Source organism: Atractosteus spatula, chromosome 8, assembly GCF_055471065.1.
Source record: "Atractosteus spatula isolate fAtrSpa1 chromosome 8, fAtrSpa1.hap1, whole genome shotgun sequence".
NCBI lineage: Eukaryota > Metazoa > Chordata > Actinopteri > Semionotiformes > Lepisosteidae > Atractosteus > Atractosteus spatula.
The window spans coordinates 48,657,115-48,677,466 of record NC_142713.1 but is presented as its reverse complement, the minus strand read 5'-3'; the positions used below and the strand labels follow the sequence as shown (position 1 = coordinate 48,677,466).

The following is a 20,352-nucleotide window of genomic DNA, read 5'->3' as shown; positions in this document are numbered from 1 at the left end:
TATACATAAGAGCATAATAGAATCTCAAATTATATTGTAAAACCCCTGGATCTTTAGCATAGTCCAATACAGGATTTTGTCATTGTTCAAAATAGGTTTTTTTACACTGAGGAGTCAAAAAGCTAGAATACAGCTTATTGATGCTGCTATACCACAGTTCTTACAGCAGATGTCTGTCGAGTCTTGAAGAGTTTAGAAATTCTGACAACCTTTGATTAATTATATATAGGCCTTTAATATATATATTGATTAAATGTGATGGCTCCAGCCTTTGTGAAAGCCTTGGAAATGAGGTTTTGATTCACAGTTTCACAGAGTTTCTTTTTATTTCAGACTTTTTGTCAGTACTGTCTGTACTGAACTAAAGAAGGCATTGGTCACCAGGACCTGTAGGGGATGGATATGGGTCTTGGCATGATTCTTGATAATACAGATTTTATATGAATGCAATAGATGATCACCTAACATTGAAAGTATTACAATATTTGATAAGGGGGAAATGGTATAACATTACCTGAACCTTGAAAAATGATTGATTTTCACTATTCATCAAGCTCTTAAGATGAGAGGTTTTCTTCCCTTTGACATGCATTTAAAGACCAGAATGCAGGGTAATCTCAGAAAACACATCATTGGGAAGTAGTGGCCGTGTTACCTGAAATCATGCTTCAGCTGTTTATCCAAATCTACTTTCAATGCTGTTTCATAGAGCTGTTGAAAAGAATTGTGCCTAAGAATGTTATGTATTAAAATCTCTTCCTTTCCTACATTCAAAAGAACCTAAATGGGCATAGACATGCAGTAAAATGTGGCATGTTTTGTTTTGCATGGATATTCCATGTGTTTTTGTTCTGAAACCAGTACTCATTATTGTCTCAGGATTTTCTTTCACACTGTAACAATAGAACTGTAATTTGCACACCCGTTCTTTTCTTCTTGTAATCTGAAGGGTGCTGTCAACAAAGCTCATCCACCTCATGTTCAAGCACATATTTTACAGATTTTCACTTAGAGGTTTTGTTTTCAGAGTGGCAGCCTTCTGCTTACATTATCTTTGACATGAAAGCCAAATTACTAAAATCATTACCACAGCTAGACTACATGGATCACCTGCCCTTATCAGCCTTTTAAGTGGAAACTGCTCTTCGCTAGTGGTGTACCACCTCTTGACAGCATCTTTCATGCCATGAGAATTAGTGAAGCACTTTTTTGGACTATGGTTTTTAGACCACTACAGCTTTCTCTTAGGGAACAATTGTCTGTGCAGTCAGCTATTTCCAATTTGGGTATCTCATTTAGATGACTGCAAGGGGGACTCTTTGAAGACCAAGCCAGGTATTTTTCAAAGATGAAGTAAAAACAACTGGTTGAAGAGGTTACTAGGTACATCAGGTCTTTTTTAATCCCTAATTGAGAATTCATTCTCATTTACAAGGATGACTCTGAAGGTATCCATTTATACACTAGGGCACGTACTGGAGCAGATTGACTGAATTAGCTTGCTCAGGGGTACAATGGCGGCATCCCAACAGGATTTAAACCCACAACCCACCAGTTTGCAGTTCATGTTATAATCTCTTCTTCTCCAGTTTTGTCCCGTACACATCTGCTCCGTCAGTCCTGCGCTGCATTCACACATCGTATAGAAATCATATTCCATTGCATAATATGACATATTGTCCTGTAAGATAGTTTTATTTGTTGATTTCAGTGTTTTACACTTTTGAACATAGGGTGCAATTATCATCAATCTATAAATCCTCCAAATAAATCTCTGTGTTTTTTGAGCATGGGTGACAACTGTGAAATATTAGTGTCTTTAATTAAAGGCAGGAGGCACTAGAGGTGTACCTTTAAAACAGGTAGATTTATTAGAAATATAATCCTCATTTAGCCCTGCTTAATATTTGCCTGACTGCACACGTACTGTTGGAAAGTTGTGGGAATTCTTAGCTAAATAAATGGAGAACCTTAGAAGTTTTTGAACTGTGTTAATTATGAGAAAAGGGACTGTGCATCCTTAAATAGGCGAACCATCATTAAATAATTATAGCAGTCATTATCATTAATAGAATACAAAGGGTTATCTGTCGGTTAATACTATGGTAATAGAATTGGCCCTCTCTGGCGTCTCTGTTTTCTCTTTGCAGTTCTTCGTGTGCAGACTGAGCTGTACACAGAAGTGATTATGGGAAATAAGGGAGCCACTTGAGGCCAGCTGAGAGAAAAGTAGACCTTATCTGAAGCAATTAATCAAGAAACTCATATTGTGGGACAATTATTCAAAGCTTATTCTTAAATAACTTGTAGCCTGAGGTTCTGAAACTTTTTTCCCCCCACAATTTTTTGTCAAGGTCATGAAAGTACATTGGGCCTGATGTAGCCACTTGAAAGGGAAGGCTAGTTCAAAAGAGAATGGGAGAACTGTTGCAGCAGCTAGGACAAAGTGACCAATCACAGATTTTCTGTTTGAATATGTTTTTCATGTCTCCATACCGAATAATGTGGGCAACCTTTTCCTGTCCGTTCTGTTCATTCATACAAGTGTGAGCATAATTTGCATTCCTCAGCGGCAACTCTGTAGCATGAAGTGCATGATGAAAAATGGTCAAAGGACCAGCTACATTTGTCTGTTCAATCTTCCAACAAGCTACTGTATGACTCTTCATAACACTAAAATATACTAGAAATCTTTTCAATTGCATATATATGTGTATGTCTTATATACAGTAAGCAATTGCATCTGGATGCGTTCCACTGAATTCTTAATATAAAATGTCATCTATGCAAAGACTTGTTGGTTTTATTGGTTTATTGCTGTGTATTAACATAATTATTGTACAGTGACACTTTATCACTGAGTGCCATGTTTGGTTAGATAGTGTATAATCAAATTGGAGTCTTAAGTCAGTAAATGTGATATATAAAGTAATTAATTGACTTATAATAGTAATTCATTTTGTATTTGATATTTTTGATATTTGGATGCTGACTCTGTATATGACATGCTGTACACATATACAGTGTACATTTGAAGTATTGAACAGAAAAGTTAAAACCTAATATGATTTACAGTCAGGTAATTTTGTATTTTGATTATGAGATTAAAATAAATGATAGATGCAATATCCATTTTATTTTTGCATACATTTGACCACAATGTTAAAAAAAAAATCTTATATTCAACCCAGTGATATTGGCATACATTTACTTTTAAGTGCATTTCAGAGTGTAAAAGGTGGTATTTCAAAGTATATCTCTCCAAGGCAATAACTGCCTCGCCAAACTTGGTAGTCATTTAAGATTTCTGCCAATCCTTTGCTGCAGCCATTACTGTTCTATTAGATTTTTAACAGGGGATTGACTTGGCCAGTCTAAAATCTTCTAATTTTCATCTTCCAGGTGAGCTCATAAGCATTGGTCATATACAGTAGTTTGAGTCATTGTATTAGTGCAAAATGAAATACTGCCCATAATACTGCTGCAACAAAGCATCTGTGCAAAGGTACAAATTGAATAGAGTCAAAAAGAGAAGCCAAACGAAAGACATAATGTCAGAAGACCATTGATTAATGGTGATTAAATAATTATACCTAAATTCCATGATTATTAAAAAAGTAATCCTAGAGATGAAAGCTGCTGCTTCAGCATGCGATTATGATTTAAAACAGGGCTAAAAGAGTTGGTCAAGAATTCGACATTTATAGCCACTCAGTGTCCCGGAGAGAGAGGAAAGATGGAAGTGGTGGAGGTGTAGCACTATACATCAAAGTGTCTTACAATCTGTATGAGCCAGAAATGTAAAAATAACTTTCATAGGGCCATGCTACAGGCCACCATATTCTCACATTAGTTATAATGCAGTCTCATAAGAACATAAGAATGGTTCTTAACGGGACGAGGCCGTTCTGCCATTCTAGCTTGTAGCTAATTGTCGTAGGTGCAAACTAGTACATGTATGATCTGGATCATAGAGCTCAGCCTGGTTTCTTAGTGAGCAGCCACATGCGAGTCTTTTGAAGAGAAGAAGAGTCTGCTTTGCAACTCAGCCGTGAATGCCACATTCATGCAGCAGGCAATGTTGAGTGGTAGTTTATTTTAAAGGCTTAGTATCCTAAGGACGTCAGTTTGTGTTGGAGATCTCCAGCTATCGCCTTTGAATTAACAGTTGCCACTAAAACCACTTGCATCACCACGCTTAGTTCATCTAAAGGCACACTTGTGTCCTCTTCCTGGAAGGGTTGCCACTATTTCAGTAGACTAACATTTCTTAATAATGGCATGTGGTAGTTTAATTTTTGTGTAGATTCTGTTATAGCTGTCCCCCAGTTTGTGGAGGTCAATTGCTATTTGCCTGTAGTTGTTTAAAAGCTTTCCAAAAATTAACTATGATAATTCTTCTACTACTGAATGCCTTCTGTGTTCCTTCCTTTAACACCTCAGGGTAGCAGAAACCCTTCAGAGGCCTCTGTACCATTCTGCTGCTTCCCATTGCATTTCCTTAGAGGAAAACATTATGTAGATATCTTTTGGTGGAACTTAACGGAATACTTAAGAGATGTGAATAAACGTGATCCTTTTGTTTTCTGGAAATTATTATTTATGACAAATTTTAATTTTGCTCTGTGCAATGCTGTTTCAAATACAGTCTAAGTTTTTAGATTTTTTTAAATTGTTATCCACTTCATAAATCCTTCTGTTGTAGGGTGTTTTTTGGGCCTATTTCATGTGGGTATTCTTATATCTGGGTCATTATATAAAAACATATTTTCAAAGGAAACAGGATCTTTTAAGCCATTTAGCTTGTGGATATATACTGTAACAATGATTGGTTCCTGAATTGTGCCCATCAATTCAAGAGAGAGATACTGCACATTCCCATTTAATGTTTTATAAATATTTACTTGCCTCCCACAAGCAGTAAGCAATACATCAGTAAACTGTTTGCTTGGAAAGTGCGCAGAAAATCGACCAGGTGGCACCCCTTTGACTGGCCTGTGATTAGTATCATTGAATAGTTATTTCTCGTTTCTTTTAGCATCTCCTTTAAATTCTCCTGGTACCACCTAGTGGACAGGAGGAAAAGCCAGTGGTAGCTTAATAAACAAAAGGTAGTCCCTCTGTAAAGCAATGAAAATGAACGTGTGGAATGGGAAAATGTTTTGAAATTAGTCTTTTTCTAAACAAATACATAGATCGTTTGCCATTTAAGTTTTTTCTTACTCGGAAATGTGGTGATCTGCTTCGGATGATTATATCTGATTGCAGGAACTCTAGATGAGCTACATTCCAGAGAGAAGTGCTAAGTGATTTAATGTGTAGTATTAAATATAAAGGATATTGGTCTGAATCTGTAGTTATGAATCTGAAATTCTAATCTTTCATGAATATTGTGACTATATCATGGCTCATGTGTCAAAATATATCTGTTGTATTGTGACCATTGTGTATAACAATAAATATGTGACTGAATTATGTGTCTTGACTAGGAATATCTGTACCTCAGATCCTTTGTTAATTAACAAATGCACTAATTTTATTCATTACAAGCACTAAATCTTAATTTGTAGTACATATTGCCTGATTAAAGTCTTTTCTACATGCCTATACATTCCTAATTATACCATTTTCCATGGCTAGTGGAATTAGAAAATAAGTCTTTTATCTGTCCTATACTTAAGTAATGGTTTTAGTTTTTATTGATTAGAGATTCTTAGTGCATGCTGCTGTCTTTAATTTTAAAGTGTCTATTCCAAGGCTTTTTATTATGTAGTAAGTGGGAAAAAAAACAATTGATTTAATAATACAGATATAATGATTTTAATGAAGGCAGCAGCACTTTCTTTCAGGGAGCTTGGTTTAGTTCATTCATAGATTCTTTTGTGTAATCTGTGGTAGTAGTGGTTGTGTATATGTGCTCTGGGTTTGTCTCAATGGGGCTATATAAATATATATATTTTATATATAAAGTTTTACATGAATACAACACTATTTAAACAACTGACGAGACTGTGCTTAAAAGCACTGTTATTATCTTTTCATTATAATTACTTAATGTGTGTATATGCTTGTTTTCTTTTATGTTCAATTTTCTTTAATCCTGTTCTGGCTTATGTATTTCTGAATGACACAGTCAGTTATTACTACAGTCAGTCTAAATCACAGTAGTTCTCTTGTGTAAAGTAAGGCGATTCATGATTAGGAAAACAAGCGTAGAGCAAATGAAAGCTAGTGTTTTATTTGTTTTAGAGCATGAAGTACTTGAAAACAAGCTATAGAAAATAATTGCATATACTATAGATATCTCTACCCATGAAGTGACAAGTTTTACTGCCTTATCCTTTTTTTCTGAACTGTGTTGCAGTCTGATACACTAGATGTCACCTACACTATTTGGATCCAAAAAAAAAGGAGCGATAAAATGCAAATTCTGCTTGTGTTGCTTTACAAATTAAATGTCAGGACATAAAATATTGGCAGTCTCATTTGCTGGAAGAAGGAGACAAATCCATATTCTTAAATAAAATTCTTATTATACTGCAGTAATCATAGCTGAACAAAGACCAATGATTAACGATAGCAATTTATTGTATCTTGTAGAAGGGAAAGAAGAAGAGACATCATTGTTATCATAATTCATATCATAAATAACACAAGAGAGCCAATCACAAAGCTCTGGTGGTGTCAACCAAATAACCTTTGATAACAATTACCATAGAATGTAGCCACAGAAACCCTAAAGTCATAATGTTATCTTTTCCCTGCTATGGTTATAGAATACAACAGTATTAACATATAGATTAGACTATTTATAATAGTAGATGTCATTCCAGGTCCTCTTGCTTAAAAAGCATTTTTAATGTTTTCATTGTGGAGAAGGGTAGGTGGAATTGTCTTTCTTAGAGATTATGGTATAGCCTTTATGTTTTGTCTCAATTGCAGAGCTATATCATGTTGAAACACATTTTAGAATCATTCTTAATTGTTTAAAAATACAATGGGAGCTCAATCAAGAAGCTGAGACTTTAAGAATCTGATGCCATCACTGATTAACTTTGTTAACACTAACATATGTATCATGTTCTCCGTTTTGTTCTTGTTTCTTATCTCATAAAAACTTTTGATCTTTCATAAAGATAACAGCTACACATGTCAGAGTACCCTAAGGGTATCCTCGTACTCTTTTCCAACAATGACTTTATCATTGATTCTTCCATGCTCACTTGAATTGTGCTTTTCGTTTGAGCTTTGAATAGTAGATATTCTGTTTAAATTAAAAATAGAAATCTGTTCTATAGTTTCCTTTTTAGGATCAGAATATAAACATTTTCCTCTTTAGTTCTCTAAACATGTAGCCCATAGATTATTGAATTGTGACTTCTACATTGAATTCCAGTAATTCCAATTCTTAATAGTTTGAAGGGTGCAGCCTCTGATAAATATCTTGTGTGACTGTAGCAGCTTCAGTGCAAGTTCTTGGCTATATAAAAGACAAGGCAGCACTGAAGTTCAACAGTGCTATTTCCTGCAGCAAGTGCAGATCTCTTTGCCTGATAGTACATTAATGTAGCAAACTGTAGTATAATTAGCATTTATTGGGGGGCCTGAGGCATAAAGATCTGGTCCTACAAAAAACAAACATACTTAACTCCACTTTTGTGCATGTTGAATGCATACTATTTGTACTTTTAAATGCATTAAGTATAATATTTATATATAATATTTTAATTAATGTTATCTTTTACTTTATGAACCACTTCTGATATAGTGTAGGTGATACCATGAACTGTTGATTGCTTATCAAAGAAATGTGTCATTGAAGTGGAAAAACACTGTGACAATATATGTGTAAGCATATTTAATGAGTCTTCTTTCATTAAATTAATTAAGGTAATAGACAAGGCTAGACAAATAGCCTTAATACAGTGGTGTGGTGGTTAATGTTGCTGCCTCACAGCTTTTGGGTCCTGGGTTTGAGTCCAGCCTGGGGCATCTTCTCTATGGTGTTTTCAACGTTTTCCCACAGCTGCATGGGAAATTTTGATCCAAATTTTCTCCCACTGTTCCATGTTTGAGTACATGTGTATGTGCCTTGTTGTGGTCTGGCATCCAGTGAAGGCTATATCTAGCCTTGTGCCCATTGTCAGCTCACCCTGTATTGCAGTAAGTGGAGTTTGAAAAAAGATGGTCTTAATGTATATCATTAGTGTTTGACCACTTGAATTTCAGAAAACACAGATTTAACTGTCCTTTTAGATTATGATCCATATTTTTTGTGTGCAGTGTTCATTTTCCCTCTCCATGACTTCTGTATTCGTTTATTGCAGAAGAGGAAGAGGAGCAGGTTCTCACAGATGGGGGCACCTCAGCAGAAGCCATGCAGGTTCCTCTTGAAGAGGAAGGAGACCTTGAAGAGGAAGAGACTGTCAACGATGAAAACTTTTTGGGTAAAAGACCCTTGGACAGCCCAGATTCAATGGACATGCCAGTTATGAAGAGACCAAGACTTCCAGGACTCAAATCAGAAAGCCCAGAAGTGGGACTAGAACCACGGGAGCCCCTTACTTCCATAAACCCACAAAAGGTTCCCCCCATGCCATCTTTAGCCAATGCACATGATAGTTCAGGCTCTCTGCCACTGTCACCTGAGCTGCCAGTCTTAGCACCATCTTCTAAAATGCAGTTGCCTACACCTAAAATCTCTGACACTAAACCAGCTGTCCCTATCAGAAAACCTAAAATAACTTCTCCAGGGCAAAAAACTAAGTCTCCTAAAGGAACAAGCATAGCTCCTGTTTCTGGAAGTCCAATACGATCACCCAAAGCTGTACCTAAAGAAAAGAAATCGCCAGGGCGAACCAAAAGTCCCAAAAGCCCTAAGAGTCCCAAGGTTCAACCAAATGTTTCTCATCCCACTATCAAGCCAGAAACCCCAGTCAGAGCACCTTTAGCAGCTCTGAGTGAAAAAATGGGGAAAGAAAATATTCTCTCAAAGCAAGGGCAAGGGATACTTGAGTCAGAAAAACAAATACCTGATGCACAGTTTAAGAAACTCTCTGTTCCTGATAATACTATTGACGACTCCATTGATGCAGTCATTGCTCGAGCATGTGCGGAGCCTGACCCATTTGCGTTTTCTTCTGGATCAGAATCAGAAGGCGAGATCTTTCAAAGTCCAAGGAGACTTACAATTTCAGAACCAGCAACTCCCAAGTTGCCGCCAAGTGCAAATAGCTTTGGCAGGGATACTTCAACACCAGTTCCTCCTCCTGTCGGAACCTCCGGCTCAGATAATTCATGGACAATGGATGATTCAATTAATGAGGTTCTAAGAAAAGTAAATCTGGCTACTCCCTCTAGTGCACCCCCTAATCCTCCATACATGTCATCCCCATCTGCTTCACCACCAACTCCAGAACCTCTTCTCAAGGTCTATGAGGAGAAAAATAAGCTAGCAGCTTCTGTAGATGTTAAGAAAAAGCTAAAGAAAGAACTGAAGACTAAGATGAAGAAGAAGGAAAAGGATAAGCAGAAAGAAAAGGAGAAGGAGAGAGACAAAGACAAGAGCAAGGAGAAAAACCGAGAGAAGAACAAGGACAAAGAAAAGGAGAAAGAATCCATCAAGGAGGCCAAGCTGCAGTGGAAGGACTTCACCAAGGAAGAGGACCGAGAACAGTTCAAGGCCAAGGAGTATGAAGAGCTAGACATCAAGGTGAAGTCCAAAGATGGCAGCTCAAAGAAGGAGAAGGACAAGCACAAAGATAAGAAGAAAGACAAAGAGAGGACTAAAAAGGATAAAGAGAAAAAAGACAAGGGCAAAGACAAAGCAAAGGAGGAAAAACAGAAGACCCTCTCTACGCCTGTTATTGTACCACTCAAGGAGACCCCTTTGACACTGTTTGCCCCCCCCACTGGCATGAGGATTCCTCCCATGTTGCCTTCCCTGCCGCCCATCCTCTCAGACAAACTCTTCGAAGAGAAGGAGAAGCCTACCAAGGAGAAGGAGAAGAAGAAGGACAAAAAGGAGAAAAAGAAAAAGAAGGACAAAGATAAAGAAAAAGAGAAGGAGAAAGAGAAGGTGAAGGACAAAGAGGAGAAAAAGAAGGAGAAGGAGAAGAAAGACAAGGAGAAAGAGAAGGAGAAGGAAAAGCACAAGCATGAAAAAGTGAGTTTTATTTTTATGATATTTTTAAAAAGTGGTAATAATGCACTACAAATACATTGTATTGGTGTTTTTGTGCTAAACATAAAGACAAAATTAGGCCATATTTATGTGTGTGGTATACTAAACATAAGGTACAGTCATGTGAAAAAGAAAGTGCACCCTCTTTCAGTCAATGGTTTTACATATCAGGGCATAAATAACAACCGTCTGGTCCTCACCAACTTTTGTATTTAGACAAATCTAGCCTCAGATAACAGACAACACATAACAGATTTCACTATGTCTTTATTTATTCAACAAAAAGTAAGCCAAAATGCAGAAACCATGTGGGAAAATTTAAGTACACCCTTACTGCTTCCATAGGAATTAAGAAGGTAATGATCAGTTTGATGATCTGGAGTATTCAGGTGTGTGTTAACATCATGCAAAGGAAAAAAGACATCAGCAATGAACTCAGAAAAGCAATTGTTGCTGCTCATCAATCTGGGAAGGGTTATAAGGCCATTTCCAAACAATTTGAAATCCATCATTCTACAGTGAGAAGGATTATTTACAAATGGAGAACATTCAAGACAGTTGTCAATCTTCCCAGGTGTGAGCATCCCAGCAAATTCACCCCAAGGTCAGACTGTACAATGCTCAGAGAAATTGTAAAGAAACCAAGAGCTACATCTAGAGATCTACAGACCCAGTTAACATGTTAAATGTTAAAGTTCATGACGGTACGATCAGAAAAAGACTAAGCAAGTATGGCTTTCATGGAAGGGTAGCCAGGAGAAAGTCCCTTCTCTCCAAAGAGAACATGGCAGCACTGCTTAGGTTGGCAAAGTCGCATCTGAACAAACCACAAGATTTCTGGAACAGTGTCCTTTGGACAGACGAGACCCAAGTGGAGATGTTTGGTCATTATGCACAACGCCATGTTGTGGCGAAAACCAAAAACAGCACAAACTCACCACAAACACCTCATACCAACCGTCAAGCACGGTAGTGGAGGGGTGATGATTGGGGCTTGTTTTGCAGCCGCAGGACTTGTGCACCTTGCAGTCATGGAGTCGACCATGAACTCCTTTTTAGACATTACCAAAGTATTCTAGAGACAAATGTAAGGGCATCTGTCCGACAGCTAAAGCTTGGCCGAAATTGGGTCATGAGACAGGACAACGATCCCAAGCACACCAGCAAATCTGCAACTGAATGGCTGAAAAAGAAAAGAATCAAGGTGTTGGAATGGCCAAGTCAAAGTCCAGACCTCAACCTCATTGAGATGCTGTCTGTGAGACCTGTAGAGAGCTGTGCATAAACAGGTGCCCTCAAACATCAGTGAACTGAAGCAATGTTGTAAAGAACAGTTTGCCAAAATTCCTCCAAAACGATGTGAGAGACCGATCAACTCATACAGAAAACGATTACTTCTACTTCTGCAAGCGACTGAATCATAGGGTGGACTTAGTTTTTCACACATGGCTTCTGCATGTTAGCTTATTTTTTGTTAAATAAAAAATGACATAGTGGAATCTGTTCTGTGTTGTTTATCACCTGAGATTAGATTTACCTAATTTTAGGACCTGGTAAGGACCAGATGACTTTTTGTTATGTCCAGATATATAAATCCATAGAACTGAAAGAGAGTGTACTTTCTTTTTCACATGACTTTATGTGTTTTTTACGTTAAAAAACATTAATTTATACCTTCAGTGATTTCTGTTGCACATACTCATGATATTAATGCACAAAGTCTGGGTATGTATCTGTTCAGGTTAGTATAATCCATCTACTTCACTGTTCCCTTCAGGCTTGCTGTTGTTCTGCTGTACTGTTAATTCCTTTTCATTATCAGAGTTTGATAAGTGGATTTCTTAATGCTGTACGTGAGGAAGTTCAGAGTAGTATTGAAGCCAGCAGCTTCTTTTGGAAAGCAGTTATCTGAAAAATAAGAAAAACAGTATCATTTTTACTATCTCATACACGCATGTTTGAGTACCGTGCTGCTACTGTACTACTATAATAGTATATAGTGCTTGCATCTGTGCTGAATGTTTTGTTTTTAATGTGAGAATAACATTCTCCATTCATATCTTCACTACTCATGGTCTGGTTGATCGTACAGTTTATTTAATCATTTTCTTAAAATTCACTTCTCTTTCTGCTGTTTTGGTGCGATACATTTATTTAAACTGAAATGTTGAAGCTTGTCATTTTTTTGGTAAAACACAAGTATGAAAGAGACCTTTTCTAATCCATTTTATCTGCAATAAATTTTCATGTCTATTTATATGTTCATTCACTTTCAAATATTTTTTTTATCTTGCTCCTGTCTTCACCCAATCTTTTGAACTGGAGACAAGAAAATGCTTCTGTAATGTATGTACTGTACGTGCGATTGTTTAGAATTGATTTACATAGGTAAGTTAAGAAATCCTTCTTTTGCTGCAAGATAGGATTCTGAGTGATTTTTTTCTTTAAATCTCTTGATCACTTTAATTTTTTGCAAGGCTGCTTCGCTGGTGTCCTGGAAAAAATAGAGAGTTAAGGCTTTATCAGTAAGTGCCCTGAGGTATGTGGCAAAGCAGCTAAATCCTGAGAGATTAGCAGAAAAATGCAGCACACTGCAATAAGGGGCTTATATGACTACTTGTATTAGTTCAGGTGAAAAGAGTATTGCTTTTACATAAAACTGGACAAATCCACTGACAATGTATTTCTAGTCAGCTACAAAGGAATCTTATATCTCTGGATTTCACCTCTTCGTTGGTTCAGTAAGCTTTGGAATCTAAATACTCTCCTACTGGACCCTATTCTGGTCGTAATACCTTGTATAAAGTAGTTCAAGAAAAGTTTTTTTTAAATTTATCTTTGTAAAATCATAATTTAGATTGCAACCATGTGCAGTGGTTTGTGTTTGTATTTTATTCCTCATTCCATTCATATATATACCCACAGGACTTTAAGAAGTCAAGACTGAAAGAAAAAATGCTGAAAAATATAAGCATATTTTTTAAAGAATATAAGGTGTTTATTTTCATTAAAGGGTTTATAATTCAGCCGAGCTGAAACATTCAGAATTCAATTAAATCAGTAAATTACATAATACTCTAGATTTTACAAGATTATTGATTTTGGTTTACCTCATTTAAGAATTAAGATGTTCTTTTGTTCAATCTTTTAGCATGAGTCAGGTTACATTAGAGAAGACGAATGTTAATTTGTATTTGTACTTTTACACAGTAAACTGAATAATCATTTAATAATCATTAAAAGACTTATTTTAATACACAGTGTAGACGATTCCTACAATTATTGCTTCATGTTTTAACATTTTGTAAATTTTTTCATGGAGGCATCTTTTATATCTATACTGAAAGGTTGTAGCTGTCAGTAGGTGGAACACTTATTTCCGGTGAGAGGGTGTACAATTTGTCATATCGGGAAGGATTGATTAGTCAATATTCCACTTTTCAAGTTACAAAGATAAAAGGTGGATTTAGTTAGAAACATTGTTATATTCTGAATTATTTACAGTATGCGGAGGCCCTGTTGTATTTCCTCATAGATTTCAAATTCTACAGCAAAAGATTTTTCATGTCAAGTACTTATTCATCTTCTTATACAATTGTTTGTATCTTCCTATACAAAACTGTTTTTATTGCATTTAAGAAGGTGAAATGCAGTTTTCATCAGTTGTCAAAGAAGGGTTGACATGCTTGTGTACAATTTGTATTTTTTTGGATAGATTTATATACATATACGTGTTTATATACAACTCATTGAAGTTGCCTTTGAAGTACACAAATGTGTTGTAAACTACAAAATAAATGCGCTGAAGATGAATATTTAAAGACATTATTTGCTTATAGTATAAGGAATATTAAACTAATTGCATTTGAGACCAAATGAAACATAATGCAGTGAAAATGTATTCAACACAGTGCTTGATTATTACAAAATATAATCTTATTGCTTTGTACTTTGGCCTTTCATTTTCTTGAAAATTCTTTCTGAATGCAAATTATGTAAGATACAGTATAACTTAAGGTTGTAGTATAATACTAGCAGCACATTCTTTCTAATAGATAGCTAATTAGCATAAGCAGATAGTGGTGTCTTTTCATGTTGTTGCTATGACCTAAGCCACCCAGTCAGGTCCTTATCTAGCAGGTACAGGGTTTTATTTTCATTTTGGAATGTACCTATTGGAACATTCCTTTCAGAGTTCAAGTGCAGAAAAAAACATTTCATTGTCATCTTCATTCCAAGAATGTCCTGTCACTGTAGACGGCACGCTTCTTTTCAGTGAGAAGTCATTATTCTCTGCCGATTTCTTATTCTGAAAAATGACCGTATTATTTGACTCTGTGGCTCCATTGATAAACCCTGATCTGTAGTTTTAAATGTCAATATTTTAAGTATTAGTTTCTTGAATGGTAAAATTTCTTAGGCATCCCATTATCTTATGGTGTGTTTATTACATGAGTAGTCAAACTAATTATAATTTCAAGCAAAACAATAATTTGCTTTCAGCTGCATGTCCTGTCAGCATCGGGTATTCATTCATGGTGTTGTTATTTATCCCCCGATATATTTTGTATAGTTAAATGCAACATTCTGACTATATTTTGATTTGAAGTTACAACACCAAGATGTTCTGTAGTACCAATATTTAGTGCATGAGGGTTTTCTAAATGAAGCTATATTAACATGTTTATGCAATAGTGCACTAGGCTAGGTTTGTTCCCTCATGATGAAGACAATGCACTTTCAAGGCTGCATTCTAAGAACAGCAAAAGTCATTGGTAGGGTTAAGCGTCACAAAACCAGTGACCTTAGCTGCCTGTATGTGCAATAACATCTGTTCAAGCAAATGTGCTGCTCATCCCTTGTCATGGAGCTATTCCATATTGCTATCTTCCTCTGAAATAGTGCACTCTGCAGAATGATGTCAACTTAAGAGGCTGCCACGAGCAAGGAAACCCTTTAAAATGGTGCTAAAAGAGATGGGTTTTGAGTTCAGTCAGACCTATCCATCAAGAACGAAAGTATTCTTTCATTCAGCGCAATTCCGTCAGTCCATACCAATGACACAGAGGTAGGTTTCATGTCACAAATGGTAACTATTCACAAACTACACTTAATAATTCTTCTTCATCTAGTCAGAATATATGTAATTCCACAAACAGAATGGACAGTCAAGACTATCGAAATGTCAAATGTTTAACCCTTTCTCAACTCTCAGCTAATCTTTAATAAACCTTAAAGATATTGTAACCAGCCGAGACGTTGTCTCTTTTCTTTTCAGCATGGAATAAACCCTTAGATGTTCCTTTGTAACTAATGTTTAGCCTTTATGGAAGTTTAACAAAAAGAAGATAAAGAGCCAGATTTGGGAGAGTGGAGGCTTGGAGTGCTGCTCCTGGTGCAGTTCAAGTCTTATTGCATCAGCTTCCCTCGCAACTGTCTGACTACATCAGACGCTAACTTGGAGAGGGCTACCACAGATGGTGGGGTGTGGGAGAGGGAGCGTACTGTTGTCTGTGTTCCTTTTTTTATTTGTTCTGTGTTTGGTACTTTACAATTCATTTCAGAAAAAAGAATGGTTGCTGTTGCTGTCTCAGGGTGTTCTAATACAGTCCTATCTGGCAAAATCCATTGCTGCTTAAGGATGAAAGGGCTTTACTAATTAAAAAAACCCAAAATGAAAGGTGTGGGTGCTTGGTCTTCTTTAGATATGTAAGTATTATCGTCAAAAAGATATTGTTTATGTTCATTAGAGGGATGCTTAATGTTGTTTCTTGTTATTATTGTTCATTATTGAGGTTCTGTGATAGAGGCTTTTCTTTTGGTCATCCAAAACTCTGCCCAGTGCTTAGTGTGTCGAGTTCATCAGCAGCCATCGGAGGCGTTGCTGAATTATTTAGCGAAAGGGCGATTGGATTTTTATATAGCTGCCAAATCAACAGTGTGTGAATTGATACCCACATATGCTGCTCCAAGACTGTAAGAATAGGAGGTACAGTATCAATGAAAGAGACTGGATATAAAAGCTGATTTTAAGAACTCGAATTACAGTAAGTTATAGTTCCCTAGCTAAAAAAAAAGTATCATTTGAAATTTTCTTCAGAATCAAACATCTAATCATAACATTACAAAAAAAATATTTTGGTTTTGCTTTCCAGAAATGTCTACTTTTAAAAAGGCATTAACCTTTGTATTTTTGCTGACAGTAGTCAATGGTCTTATCACCATTATAAATTGCTGCCATTTCATTTTTTCCTGGTCTTTTTTCAGGTAAAGGTAGAACCTCTCGTTGCTGCTCCCTCTCCTGTTATTCCCAGGCTCACTCTTAGGGTGGGGGCCGGTCAGGACAAAATGTAAGTACTGCCTCTCTCTAGATAAAAACATTTGCATTCTGCTGACATTGAGTATTTGTATGGTTGCCTCCAGTCCTTGCGACCAGCGTACTTTTACCTGTTCTAACAATTGACAGAGGATCTTTGGATCTTCTGAATGGGACAGAATGTAGATGCAGGCTGTCCAGCTTGGGGACGGCTCATGTACATGCTGGGCACTGGGAATCAGTTAACCTGAACCCTGACCCAACTGAGAGAAACAGGAAGCAGGCAAATGCTGCCTAAGCCTGAACATATTTGCAGTCTTCGTGAGATGTACTATTGTATTTGAAATAGTTTATATATAGAATGTATAAGCCATTTCAATAATATGCACATAATATAAATAATATATATCAGAATAATGGCTGTTGATTGTTATAATTTTTATGAACCACTGCAAGATTTTAAATACCTTAACGTTACTATGACTGTGACAAGCTGCCAATTATAAGAAAACTAGCAGCTCCAAAAATATTCTCACCGATGCTAATATATATAATATTTTAACAAATGTTAACAAAAATATAATGATGCACTAATGAATGACACATGTAACCTTTAATTTTTGGAATGTTTTTTTAAAGAAAAAATATATTTGCCGAATGCACAAGTACATGTTTTGCTCATATTTACATTTCTACTCTCATAAAAATAGTATTATTACCCATGTGGTGATTTTGACTTGAGCTCTTGAAGTAGTTGAGTTTTTGTTTGAGCCTGAGTTTGTTCTCAAATTAAAGCTAATTGTTTAGAATTTTATTGTGGCAATTTTAATATGTTAGGGCTTCAGAAAATTAAGTTAATGCTCTGTGCAGTAAGCAAAACACATTGTGCACTGAAATATTATGGAGTACATACATTTGTTTTTTACAATAGATTACCAAAGTACACTAATGTGGTTAAAGCATACAGTTGGTAGTATTTAATGTGAGCACCTTTTTTAAAACAGTAAGATCTAGATATTTTAAATGTTTTGACTTTATTAAAATATTTTAATAAAATATATACTAATTTAAAATATTTAAAATTTAAAATGGTAAAAAAGGTGTACCAAAGGACTTGATAAAATGGAGGATTTCCAGTTAAAAAAAACATACATGGCTGTTGAAAAGTATCTTGTCAGACAAATTAAAATGAACCAAGTGTTTATCTGGTAGCTCAATGATTGCATTTACTTTAATGAGATTTTGTCTGGAAATCCCAGAGACTTGTGTCACCTTTGCTACAAAGTAATAGTGAATAATTCCACTTCCCTTGTATGAGTCTTTGGGAGCGAAGAAGCCTTTGCTCTTGGTCAGTATGACATCACACAGAGTGTCTTATGTGGTACAGGGCCTCGTCATTTTCACTCCACAAACGGGATATGAAAATGATAAGAATCTTTGCTATCGGTCGGACATGGCTTAGGTCCAAGATGTTGCCATATTCAGGGTATGAATGTATTAAATTGTGGTTGTATTTATGTCTTTACAAATAAGCTTCATGTACATTTGTTTGGAAGGAAATGTCACCTTGTTGGTATACTGTGTGAAAGATTACGAATGTGAGTTTCTCCTGCTCACTACTGCTACCACGGAATCAGACCCTTCTTACAGACAATAATGAAACATTTATATTAACAAAGTTAAATACCCTACTGACAAGGTCAGTGTAATCTCCTGTGCTAATCAGGTGTTGTCTATAGACTACTACTAAAACCTAATATTTAAATAAGAAAATTATTTAAGGATGTGAGTACTTTTCCTTAATGAATCCTAACTTTATTTTGTCAAACAGTATAATTTTTCATTTTCTGTTGTCATGAAGCTTTATAACTAATTGGAGTAAGTGTTTATTGAACTAAACATAATTCTCCTTATTACAAATGTTGTTCAGGTGATATGTAATATGAGGTGATATGTAATATGAATACATCTACAATTGTCATTTAATTTGAAAAAAAGTCTTGTTTTTTTCATTATCTTTTGCATATGCAAAATACAAGAGTACACCTTTCACTCTACATGAAAAATAAACTTTCAGCTGAAGTTTCCTGCAGTGTGGAACCAAAACTGCTAATATGAAAATGAACTGCTAAAACAGAACCTGACTGTATTCAGCAGTCAAAAGTGGAAGTATATTTTATAACACTATTTTTAATATTTAAATAATCTCTGCTTAATGTTATTTTGTCTTCTCTTAGCTTCCTACAGCACATTCCCATCACAGTACTGAAAACACTGTAGATAATGTATCCCTTTCTGGAACTTTTTATAGTAATTATAGTAATTTTTATAGTAATCATTTTATGTTGTGGGTTTTCATGATATTTCCACATGTTTAAAGGTATCCAAGGAGAAAGCATGTTTTAAAGAAGATGATACCAAAACAAATGGCTTCCCTTTAAGTACAACACCAATATTTCACGTAGTTTAATGACTTGAACATATTTGTAAGCATTAATGATTTAATTATGGAATTATTAACATTTACATAGTACACGTTTAATATTTCGAATAAAAATCTTAAGAGTTGACTTAGATTTTGTCTTTCACTAACTCTTGCTTTGTCTTAAAAATTTTACTGCTGTAAAGAAAGCTGAACTTCTTGGCACTAGCCACGACAGAGTTAAGCCATTGAGATTGCTGGCAGTATAATGTTTGCACACAATAGCTGAATAATGGGGTCATTAAACTCCTGGTTTGGCCATATTCACACCAGGCCTGCCTCTAACCTTTACTCAGTATGTGTGGTCAGGGCCAAGAGGAATGGCCCGTTTAGAGGCTTGTCAGGCAGTGGGTATGCATTACATCCAGAGCAACCCGTGACCTGTTTTGTGCAGTTGCCTATTCTGTGGCAGAGAATCAGGTAAATGGAACCCTGCTGGATGCCCCTCCTACAGCACGTTTTCATCAATAAGCCCAGTGTTTGTGGCACTTAACTCACTGTGACCAAAATCATCCAGTGCTGTAACTTAAGCAGCAAGGGGCTATTATGAAGCCCAGCTGTGGGCGGTGTCAGTTACTCCATTGGAGACTGTCCATTCAATGAGGAACTCAAGAGGAAAAGCTTGCCATTGAGTGGAAAGGGAGCACAGGCTGATACCTCAGTACAGAAATTGCATTAGCCCGTCTCCAGAAAGAAAAGAAAAGAGTGATCCTACTTGAATCTGTTTAAATTAGACCTTTCATACTGCAAAAGACAGGAACTGTAGTGAGGTATTCCTCACTGTTTATGAAAATACAATTTAATGTTAAAAAAAATCACAAATTGAAGTTCATGCTCTGCTATATATAGATTTTTGAAATTGCTTTTTATAGAACAATTACAATATTACTGCTGTCATTTTCTTTACATGCCACTTTTAGTATTGACACATGTCCACAGCAACATTGCCTTTATTACACTAAATCCTTGTATGCGGTGGATTTTATTGGCAGTGCAAATTGATTTAAGGTTCATAGTTTTCAATGTATTTGTAGTTGCAAAATCCAGAATCTGACAGAATGCACAGTTTATTTTGTTCAGGCTTTTTTAGATTATTATGGGTTAGTCTTGATTTTTTCCCCTACACCTGTAACTTTACATTATTGACGTAACATACATTAATTTTAATTAGGAAACTATGTACAGTTGTGAATTCTCACATTTAAACAATTTGTGCATGATAATGTGAGTTTTCTTTTCAGATTTCCATTTGTAATAATTAGCATATTTCAGCAGCATTTTTAAAAAAAACTTGGTTTAATGTAGGATATGTGCATAATACCAACATTATAGAATGTTTTTACAGTCAAGCATTATTCTACAACTCTCTGT

At 35.8% G+C, this 20,352-nt stretch overlaps 1 protein-coding gene across 3 annotated transcripts in view; it reads left to right on the top strand.

Annotated features, from left to right (window-relative positions):
- Window positions 1-20,352, top strand: part of taf3 (TAF3 RNA polymerase II, TATA box binding protein (TBP)-associated facto) — a 77,571-nt gene that overhangs the window by 46,377 nt on the left and 10,842 nt on the right. For all 3 annotated transcript variants that reach the window (XM_088923121.1, XM_088923123.1, XM_088923122.1), the window contains 2 exons: window positions 8,328-10,165; window positions 16,451-16,533. In XM_088923121.1, the coding sequence (XP_088779247.1) occupies window positions 8,328-10,165; window positions 16,451-16,533 (1,921 nt within the window). The remainder of the gene's footprint in view (window positions 1-8,327; window positions 10,166-16,450; window positions 16,534-20,352) is intronic.